Genomic DNA, 11313 nt, shown 5'->3' on the forward strand with positions numbered 1-11313 from the left:
CCTGGTTAGTTGGGACTACTGTTGTGTACCACTGTGCCTGGCTTACCTTTATGTTTTTATTTCATCCCAATGACAGTTTCTTTTCCCCACTATAAATTCATTTAAATGATTTAAAGACTTGGTTTATGTAGTTATTTTAATTTTAACTTCAAAATTGATTATGGACACATTCTGTAGTCTTTTGCTTTAGTAGACATAATTATTTTCTAGATTATCACTATTTTATTGGCAAAAACTTATTCTTACATTTGAATTCATGTGGTAGTCAAGAGACATATGTAAAAGTTATGGTTTTCAGGTAGTATATAGTGTCAAGTTATTACCTGTCAGTTAAAATTTAGTAACAGGATTTTTTTATTGGCAGAAAAGTTGTATGTAATAAAGCAAAATCATTCAAATTTATATACGTTAGGTTTCATTGTAACCTGAAATTTTTAATCTTCTCTACCTACTATTTTTCATACTATTGTTTATGTGTTTTATGTATTGGAGAACTGTGTTTTATACATATACTGTTCATGTTTTTATGTTTTAGAAAGGAGGACTGGTTTCTATGGCAGGTGAGCCTAATGAAGAATGGTTTGCCCCTCAGTGGATCTTGGATACTATACCCCGACGTTCCCCATTTGTTCCACAAATGGGAGATGAGGTAATTGTTACCTGTTATAACCTTTTTTCTGTGTAGCCTAAAGAGCATTAACTTTAATCAGTCTGAATATATTTATATTCCTAATTCCGTTATAATAATATATACAGTGTCTTATCTGCTCTGCTTAATTATATATTTCTTGTGGAAGGTGACTGAACAGTATTAATCTTTATATCCTTCTTAGGGCCTGGCACAGTAGCTTCAGTCTATTAGATGCTCATTGAATATGGAGATACATTAATCAGCTTGTGAAGTCATGAAAATAATTGGCTTTATTTTAATCTGAATTGCCACTTAGTAGAATTGAGTGGTATTTTGAGTCCTCATTCATGTTCCAATATTTTTTTTTAAAAGAAAAGCACAACCTGAAAGAAAGTATACAAGAAGGTATTTACTCCTTTAAATGAGTAGGGGAATGTAATTTTGCAAACAGGTCTTTCTTTCTGAGTCTGTGATTGACGAGTATAGCCATATTTATTATTGGCCAGTCAAAAATTAATCAAAATTCTACCTAGTAAAAAAATTTCATTTTATTATGAAATTTAATATTATTTTATTAAATAGTAAAATAATATTGGAACATTAGAACTCTTTTTGGCTTGGATATTGTCTGATATACTAATTTTTATTGATTCAATGTTTTTACACAGTTTTAAATTTAAGAGTGATAGTAGAAATGTAATATTGTCATTGCAGCAGCAGAAGGAGCAAAACCTTGCAAGTTGACTCTAAACATTTTGGGAACAATAAAAATTTTACCGAACTTTTTTGTAATTGCCTCTTATAGAGATCTTATATCAGAGTAGCTATCAAATAGCCTTACAAATAAATTATTACCTGCTGATTATCTTTAGATATTTTTAAATGTTTCTTTTGATGTTTTCTTATAGGTATTGGACTTCTGAGTAATGCTTGTTTGCATAATTATGTTAATAAATATTTTCTGACGAATGCTATACTTAAAAACAGAGAACTTGTAAAATGTTATTGGCATATCTCAAATCACTATTTCTTATAGTTATTGCCTGTTTTTATTTTCTGGAGGCAGAAGAGGAATCATGTTTAATTACCTTAGGAAACTTTATAGAACAAAACAAGGATCTATACACTCTAGGATCTGATGAGACTCCTGTCTGAGGACCATTTTTCTCCATTCTTTGGTTGAATTCCTTTTCCTCTATGTTATTAAACTTACTTCATCCTTATATGCTTCAAGACTAATGTGCATGAGGTGAAGACAGTTCTTCAGGTAATGAGGAAGAAGTATGTAAATCAGACAGTGAGTATGTAGAGAATGTTTTTAAAGAAATTATAAAGGCAAACATACACTTTTTATATAATTGATTTCTTAATGGCAACATTACTTTTTACTTCATCTTACTATTAAGCCTTTATTGTCTTGCCTAGATATCCCTACCCACAGATCATTGCTTCTTAAAATTATCATTTTCAAGGTCTAATTCAAATAGTAACTTTTCCAGGATGTTATCCTTGTTTTTCATTGGCCAGTCCCTCTGTCCTCATAAGCTTTTCTACCTAAATTATTTTTCTCTTCTGATATATAATATATTCTACCTTGCGTTATAGTTATATATCCACATGTGCTTCCATATCCTAGAGGAAATGTTTTTATGCCTTACCACAGCATCTAGTGCCTATACATAGATGTTCAATGATCAGTATTTGTTGAGTTCAGGAATGAATATATAATAAAGGATATCTTAATGTCATGTGTATTACTGGTTTTTAACCCTTACAATTATTTTATTTACTAATTTTAAACCTTTTTTATTTTCTGCTCAAATTTTTAGCTATTAGAAATTCTGACTTAGTAGAGTATGTTATTGGTAGAGTATGTTAATGTATTTTAGAAATCTCATAATATGGTATTTTTTGTTACTTTCTTCTATTTACTTATCTCTATCACTACTTTTTTTTGACCGACTCTCGCTCTGTTGCCCAGGCTAGAGTGCAGTGGAGCTATTTTGGCTCACTGCAACCTCTGCCTCCTGGGTTCAAAGCGATCCTTCTGCCTCAGCCTCCAGAGTAACTGGGATTATAGGCGTGCACCACCATGACCAGCGAAGTTTTGTATTTTTAGTAGTGACGGGGTTTCACCATGTTGGCCAGGCTGATCTCGAACCCCTGACCTCAGGTTATCTGCCTGCCTCGGCCTCCCAAAGTGCTGGGATTACAGGTGTGAGCCACTGTGCCTAGCCTCTATCACTGCTTTTAAACTTGAGGAAAAGAAACTTTTTGTAATAAATACAGAAAACGATAGTAAATGGTGGCTTAAAGAGCTGAAGAATTAAGTAATGGAATTCATTTTCTTTCCATAATATGCCAGTTCTGACATGAACTCCTGTAACAGGCAACTTTTAATTTGCCTTGAAATTACTCCATTTATTAACCTGTGATTTATACTGTTTATATGAAATGTGTAGACTGAATGTTAAAATTTTAATAAGAGTGTCAGTTATAATTTGAAGTATAGTATAGCTGCCCTTTGGTATCCACACAGAATTGGCTCTAGCACTCCTTGCAAATAACAGAATCTACAAGGACATTATATAAAAGGCATAATATTTGCATATAACCTATGTACATCCTCCTATATACTTTAAATTATCTCTATATTAGATACCTAATACAATGTAAATGCTATATTAATTGTTGTTATACGATACTGGTTTTTTATTTGTATCATCATTTATTTATTTATCTATTTTTTGTGAGGGAGTTTTGCTCTTGTTGCCCAGGTTGGCGTGCAATGTTGTGATCTCGGCTCACTGCAACCTCCACTTCCCAGGTTCAAGTGATTCTCCTGCCTCAGCCTCCCGAGCAGCTGGGATTATAGGCATGTGTCACCACGCCCAGCTAATTTTTGTATTTTTGTTAGAGATGGGGTTTTGCAATGTTGGTCAGGCTGATCTCGAACTCCTGACCTCAGATGATCCACCTGCCTCAACCTCCCAAAGTTCTGGGATTAAAGGCGTGAGCCACTATGCCCGGCCTAATTGTATTGTTTTATATATCCATATCTATATCTATAGATATAGATATATCAAATATTTTCAACCTGCAGTTGATTGGATTTGATGATGCAGAAGCTGTGGATATGGAGGGGCACATATACTTTAAAACATGACCAGTTTTGTGTACATTTTCCATGATTCTACTTCTTCAGCACACTTATGAAGCTGATTGAAGGGAAAGGATTGTGTTTACTGTGTTTATATGATGTGGTACTGAGCACAGGGCTACATAGGCGTGAGTACTGAATTAATATAATTTGAAACCTTTATTTTATGAAGTCTTTCAGTATTATAAGTATTTCTTTCTGCAAACAGAAGAGGATGTTTGTAGGAATGTATATTGGACAAACAGAGTTATATAGGATGCTGTTGTTTAATACCTTATGTTTTCTGTTTTAGCTTATCTATTTTAGGCAAGGACATGAAGCTTATGTTCGGGCTGTAAGGAAATCAAAAATATACAGTGTTAATTTACAAAAACAGCCATGGAACAAAATGGATCTCAGGGTAAGTTTGCCAAATTCATAAGCTATGCAATTGAAGTAGCTTTGGAATTAAATTACTTACCCATGGTTTTTTTCCTCAGTTTTATGAATATTTCACTGTTGATTGTGTATCCAAGATAAGATGGTGTACTATACTCTTATAGAACTGAATATTATGGATCACATTTTATATGTTTCTTAAAATTTGTATGCTATTTTCTATTGTCTAGTCTATACTAGTCCATAATTATAGCAAAGCAGGAGTTCTCTTGTGTGAATATTTTCTCTAATCAGCAACTTTGTACATTCTGGATGCCTCATAAACTGAGCGTGTAGACTATAAACACTGTCAAGGTTCTGACAGCTTTGGTATATATTAAATATGATAAATCACAATAAGCCCCGAAACTTATGGTGTTTTGTAAAATAGCTGTTTTGATATATTACCCATGTAGCTACATATATAATACCCATGTGGCTCCATATTTTATGGAGAATGATTTTGTCAATAAATATTTCATTCATTTGTACATATGTATGTGTGTATATATATGCACACGTGCACATACAGACAGACATAGGTATACATTCACCACCATTTCTACCTAGGTTTATTTGTGTTTCAGTTTGGTTTTCTGAACAAGAGACTAAAGGGCCGTTTTATGATAGTTTTCCAGGTAAATGAAGGGTTATGTGATGATTCTTGACAGGAAGGATATAAAAGAGAATATGTATATTTATTTATTTATTTATTTTTTTTATTTCTTTTGAGACAGAGTCTCACTTTGTTGCCCAGGTTGGATTGCAGCGGCCCTATCTCGCCTCACTGCAACCTCCGCCTCTGGGGTTCAAGCGATTCTTCTGCCTCAGCCTCCTGAGTAGCTGGGATTACAGGCACATGCCACCACGCCTGGCTAATTTTTGTATTTTTATTGGAGACGGAATTTCGCCACGTTGACTAGGCTAGTCTTGAACTCCTGACCTCAGGGTGATCCACCCGCCTCAGCTTCCCAAAGTGCTTGGGATACAGGCATGAGCCACCGTGCCCAGCTGAGAATATGTATATTTATTAAAATAAAGATTTGATTTAGATGTTTGTAAAACTTTTAATGTCATCAGGTGGTAAAGTAGCTTATCACGTGAGCTTTACATAATCATCTTCTGGAAGATAGGGACAGCTCCCATCTATTCTGCATCAAGTAAAAGTTGAGTTCTTCTTTAGATTCACAGGACTGAATAAAACATGTGATTTCTAACTTTTTTTTTTTTTTAAAGACAGAGTCTTGCTCTGTCACCCAGGCTGGAGTGCAGCAGAGCGATCTCCACTCACTGCAACCTCTGCCTCCCAGGTGCAAGCAATTCTCCTGCCTCAGCGTCTCGAGTAGCTGGGATTACAGGCGCCCACCACCACGCCTGTCTAATTTTTGCCTTTTTAGTAAAGATGGGGTTTCACCATGTTGGCCAGGCCGGTCTCAAACTCCTGACCTCAGGTGATCCACCCTCCTTGGACTCCAAAAGCGCTGGGGTTACAGGAATGAACTGCCACACCCAGCCAAGTTCTTCCTTTTTTTTTTTTTTTCTTTTATTAACCACTTTATTGAAGCATAGTTAATGTATAATAAATTATAATGTACAATTTGATAAGTTTTGACTGACGTTTGCACCTGTGAAACAATCACTACAATCAAGATAAGAAACATATCCATCACCTTCAGACGTTTCCTAGTGCTCCTTTTAAGTCTTTCCTTTCCACCCATTCTGGCTTTTTTTTTTTTTTTTTTTAATTATACTTTAAGTTCTAGGGTACATGTGCATAACGTGCAGGTTTGTTACATATGTATACTTGTGCCATGTTGGTGTGCTGCACCCATCAATTCATCATTTATATCATGTATAACTCCCAATTCAATCCCTCCCCCCTCCCCCCTCCCCATGATAGGCCCCAGTGTGCGATGTTCCCCTTCCCGAGTCCAAGTGATCTCATTGTTCAGTTCCCACCTATGAGTGAGAGCATGCGGTGTTTGGTTTTCTCTTCTTGTGATAGTTTACTAAGAATGATGGTTTCCAGCTGCATCCATGTCCCTACAAAGGATGCAAACTCATCCTTTTTTATGGCTGCATAGTATTCCATGGTGTATATGTGCCACATTTTCTTAATCCAGTCTGTCACAGATGGACATTTGGGTTGATTCCAAGTCTTTGCTATTGTGAATAGTGCCGCAATAAACATACGTGTGCATGTGTCTTTATAGCAGCATGATTTTATCCTAACCTTCTTGTTCTAGGAAATTGTAGGAGCAGCTTATATGTGATAAAAGAGCTTAGGCTTTGAAATAAGACCTGGATTTCAATTGTAGCTCTGCTAAGGCTAGTATATAACTTTAAGCTGGACCCTATACCTACAAAGATCAGTTTTGCCTGTTAAATGTGACTAATAATCAGTGAATGTGTATGATTATTGTAAGATCATATCCAGAATCTATAAGGAACTTAACAAGCAAAAAAAAAAAATCTCATTAAAAAATGGGTAAAGGACATGAACAGACACTTCTTAAAAGAAAATATATAAGTGGCCAACAAACATATGAAAAAATGCTAAAACATCACTTATCCTTAGGGAAATGCAATTCAAAACCACAAGATACCATCTCACACCAGTCAGAATGGGTATTATTAAAAAGTCAAAACAAACAGATGCTTGTGAGGTTGTGGAGAGGGGAGAATGCTTATATACTACTGCTGGGAATGTGAATTAGTTCAGCCTCTGTGGAAAGCAGTCTGGAGATTTCTCAAAAAACTTAAAGTAGAACTACCCAAATTCCATTACTGGATATATATCCAAAGGAATATAAATTGTTCTACCATGAAGACACATGCACACGCATGTTCATCATAGCACTATTCACAATAGCAAAGACATGGAATCAATCTAGATGCCCGTCAGTGGTAGACTGGATAAAAAAAATGTACATATACATCATGGAATATTATGTAGCTGTAAAAAATGAGATCATGGCCTTTACAGCAACATAGATGGAGCTGAAGGCCATTATTGTAAATAAAACAGCCAAAAAACAAAAAATCAAATACCACGTGCCCTCACTTACAAATGGGTACTAGACAGTTGGACAATTGGACATGTAGATGGAAATGATAGACACTGGGGACTCCTAAGGAAGGGAGACTAGGAGAGGGATAGGGGTTTAAAAATTAGCTATTTGGTACAATGGTTACTCTTTGGAGGATGGGTACACTAGAAACTCAAACCCCACCATTATGCAGTATATCCATGTAACAAACCTGCACGTGTACCCCATGAATCTAAAGTAAAACAAAAACAACAAAAAAGATAATGTTGTAGATATTAAAAAATGTAAGTCTTCACCCCAAACATGTACACGTACATATGTTTTTGCTAGGGGAGTGATTTTTAACCAAAGCATCATACTGCACTAGGGAGTTTTTCCAAAATGGATATATTGCTGAACTGTACCCCAAACGTAGAATTCGATTCTATAGGTATAGGATTTCAGAACATTAAATTTGAAGCATTTCCCCAGGTGATGTGGCTGCTCATTCTTGGTTTAGAACCTTGCACTAAACTACAACCTGCTATTAAGAGTTAAGAGCCATGTCTTATTACCTTTAACACTTAGTGTAGTGCCTGGCATTTAGAGAATCTTCAGATATTAATAAATTGTTCAAGTAATAATGAAATACTATGCAAATGTTAAGTAATTATTTATATTGAAAGTAATAATTTATTGGTATTCTCATGAATAGGAGCAAGAGTTTGTTAAGATTGTAGGAATCAAATATGAGGTTGGCCCACCCACACTGTGCTGCTTGAAGCTTGCATTTCTGGACCCAATTTCAGGCAAAATGACTGGAGAATCTTTTTCCATTAAGTGAGTAGTTATCTCTGGGTCTCTGTTTGAGTGTGTGTATTTTAATACCTATTGTATATTCTACAGAGTACAGGGCTCAATGGGAGAGAAAATACTATAGCATTCTGTACTACAGGGTTTAGAATTGTAAGACCAGAGTTTAATTCCTAGTTTGTTTCTCCATTTTATTTATATTTGTGTGTGTGTTTGTGTGTGTATGTATTTATGTTATGGATAGTTAGATAGATAGGTTCATAAGCAAGTTACTTAACCTCTCTGAATTTGTGTCTTCATTTGTAAAATGGAAATGATAATCTCTTCCTAAAGATTGTTGTGAGGCATCAAAGACGAACCTTTATAATTCCCTAATCGAATGTTTGAAACATGGTAGTTGCTTTTATTTCTGTTAATAATAACAGGAATAATAAGTCAGAGATTCTTTATGTGAAGCTGAGTTTAAAATGTAAGGAGATTAAAGAACATTAATTCATACTCCTTAATATAAAATACCTCATATTAATGTTTATAAACCTGTATTGGCATCTTTATATTTTCAAAGTACTATGACAGTAGGCAGGGCACTCCCAAACAGATCAGATAGGATGGTGTTTAAGTAAAGACATTTCTAGGGACTGTGAGGTTTGCACAATTTTCTTTTTTTCTTTTTTTTTTTTTTGAGACGGAGTCTCGCTCTGTCGCCCAGGCTGGAGTGCAGTGGCCGAATCTCAGCTCACTGCAAGCTCCGCCTCCCAGGTTCACGCCATTCTCCTGCCTCAGCCTCCCGAGTAGCTGGGACTACAGGCGCCCGCCACCTCGCCCGGCTAGTTTTTTGTATTTTTTAATAGAGACGGGGTTTCACCGTATTAGCCAGGATGGTCTCGATCTCCTGACCTCGTGATTCACCCGTCTCGGCTTCCCAAAGTGCTGAGATTACAGGCTTGAGCCACCGCGCCTGTTCGCGCAGTTTTCTTTAATGGGTCTACAATAAACATATATCCTTGGACATTTAGCAACATATATTGTTATATCTCTATATTGATTCGTATGTGCTTTATTTTCTGTATAGGTATCATGACATGCCAGATGTCATTGACTTCCTTGTGCTACATCAGTTTTATAATGAAGCCAAAGAAAGGAACTGGCAGATTGGTAAGTATAGAATTGTTTTTTAATAACTATTAAGCTTATGTACAGTAAGTAACTTTTTAACTGTGATTGAACAGAAAGAAACTAGCTTATCATTTAGCTGAAAAAAGCTATCAGAGAAACTAGAAAACTTAAGTTAAAATTTCCTTTTAGTTATTTCTCATGCACATTGTGTGTGACATATAATCTCTAAACCTTCTGCAAATGTCTACTCTATTAGTATACAAATAGGAATATAAAGAAAATTCGCAAATGTCAGTTGCCCTAAAATAGAGCACTTTACACTTAGGTTCTAAAACAGATGATTACTGATTGTGATTTGTTTCCTTTTTTCCTTCTTCCATCTTTGTTTCCCTCCCTGTCACCTTCACACCCTCTTTTGCTCGTTTACCTTCCTTCCTTTTCTTTTTTGAGTATAAAAAGCAGTATAACAATAATGTAAAGGAAAACATTTTAAAAGTTAAAGAAATTTGCTTATAGCTCTATTGTGTAACAATACAACACAGAACATAAGGATTTTTAAACTATTGACTTTTTTGCACACTTAATTACTTTGGCCTGAATTTTAAAAATCTAATTGTAGCCATACGTATTAGTTCATTTTCACACTGCTGTAAAGATACTACCTGAGACTGGGTAATTTATAAAGAAAAAATTGTTTATTTCACAGTTCCACATGACTCAGGAGGCCTTAGGAAATTTGCAATCATGGCAGCAGGCAAAAGGGAAGCAAGACTTTCTTCATATGGCTGCAGGAGACAGAGAGTTAGAAGGGGAAGTGCCACACTTTCAAACCATCAGATCTTGTGAAAACTCACTTACCATCACGAGAACAGCATGAGGGAAACTGCCCCTATAATCCAATCAACTCCTACCAGGTCCCTCCCTGGATGCGAGGGGATTAGAATTCAAGATGAGATTATGGTGGGGACACAGAGCCTAGCCATGTCATTCAGCCCCTGGCCCCTCCCAAATCTCATGTCCTCATTTCAAAACCAGTCAACATTCCCCCAAAGTCTTAACTCATTCCAGCATTAACTCAAAAGTCCACATCCAAAGTATCATCTGAGACAAGGCAAGTCACTTCTGCCTATGAACAAGTTTGTTACTTGCTAGATATAATGGGGGTACAGGCATTGGATAAATACACCCATTCCAAATGGGAGAAATTGGCCAAAGCGAAGGGACTAAAGGCTCCATGCAAGTCTGAAATCCAGCGGGGCAGTCAAATTTTAAAGCTCCCAAATGATCTCCTCTGACTCCATGTCTCACATCCAGGTCACCCTGATGCAAGAGGTGGGTTCCCATGCTCTTGGGCAGCTCCATCTCTGTGACTTTGCAGGGTATATCCCCTTTCCCAGCTGCTTTCACAGGCTGGTGCTGAGTGTCTGCAGCTTTTCCAGGCACACTGTGCATGCTGTCGGTGAATCTGCCATTCTGGGGTCTGGAGGACGGTGACCCTCTTCTCACAACTCCACTAGGCAGTGCCCCAGTGGGGGCTCTGTATGGGGGCTCCAACCCCACATTTCCCTTCTGCACTGCCCTAGCAGAGATTCTCCATGAGGGCTCTGCCCCAGCCGTAGAGTTTTACCTGGATATCCAGGCATTTCCATACATCCTCTGAAATCTAGGTGAAGGTTCCCAAACCTCAATTCTTGACTTCTATGCATCTGCAGACCCAACACCACGTGGAAGCTACCAAGGTTTGGGACTTGCAACCTTTGAAACAACAGCCTGAGCAATACCTTGACCCCTTTTATTCATGGCTGGAGCTGGAGCAGCTGGCAAACAGCACCAAGTTCCAAGTGTGCACAGAGCAGGGGGGCAGCCCCAAGAAACCATTTTTTTCCTTCTAGGCCCCGGGGCTTGTGATGGGAGGGGCTGCCTTGAAGAGCTCTGACATGGTCCGGAGACATTTTCCCCAGTTTCTTGATGATTAACATTTGGCTCCTAGTTACTTATGCAAATTTCTGCAGCTGGCTTGAATTTCTCCTCAGAAAATGGGATTTCCTTTTTGGAGACAGAGTCTTGCTCTGTCGCCCAGGCTGGAGTGCAGTGGCCAGATCTCAGCTCACTGCAAGCTCCGCCTCCCAGGTTTACGCCATTCTCCT

At 37.1% G+C, this 11313-nt stretch overlaps 1 protein-coding gene across 1 annotated transcript in view; it reads left to right on the top strand.

Annotated features, from left to right (window-relative positions):
- The window catches only part of BRWD3 (bromodomain and WD repeat domain containing 3), a 129522-nt gene that overhangs the window by 100774 nt on the left and 17435 nt on the right, over positions 1 to 11313 (top strand). Inside the window, exons 24-27 of the mRNA XM_011944125.1 lie at positions 536 to 649; positions 4084 to 4191; positions 7953 to 8077; positions 9123 to 9205. Of these exons, the coding sequence (XP_011799515.1) occupies positions 536 to 649; positions 4084 to 4191; positions 7953 to 8077; positions 9123 to 9205 (430 nt within the window). The remainder of the gene's footprint in view (positions 1 to 535; positions 650 to 4083; positions 4192 to 7952; positions 8078 to 9122; positions 9206 to 11313) is intronic.

This window comes from Colobus angolensis, unplaced genomic scaffold (genome assembly GCF_000951035.1).
Source record: "Colobus angolensis palliatus isolate OR3802 unplaced genomic scaffold, Cang.pa_1.0 Scaffold227, whole genome shotgun sequence".
In the NCBI taxonomy this organism is placed as follows: domain Eukaryota; kingdom Metazoa; phylum Chordata; class Mammalia; order Primates; family Cercopithecidae; genus Colobus; species Colobus angolensis.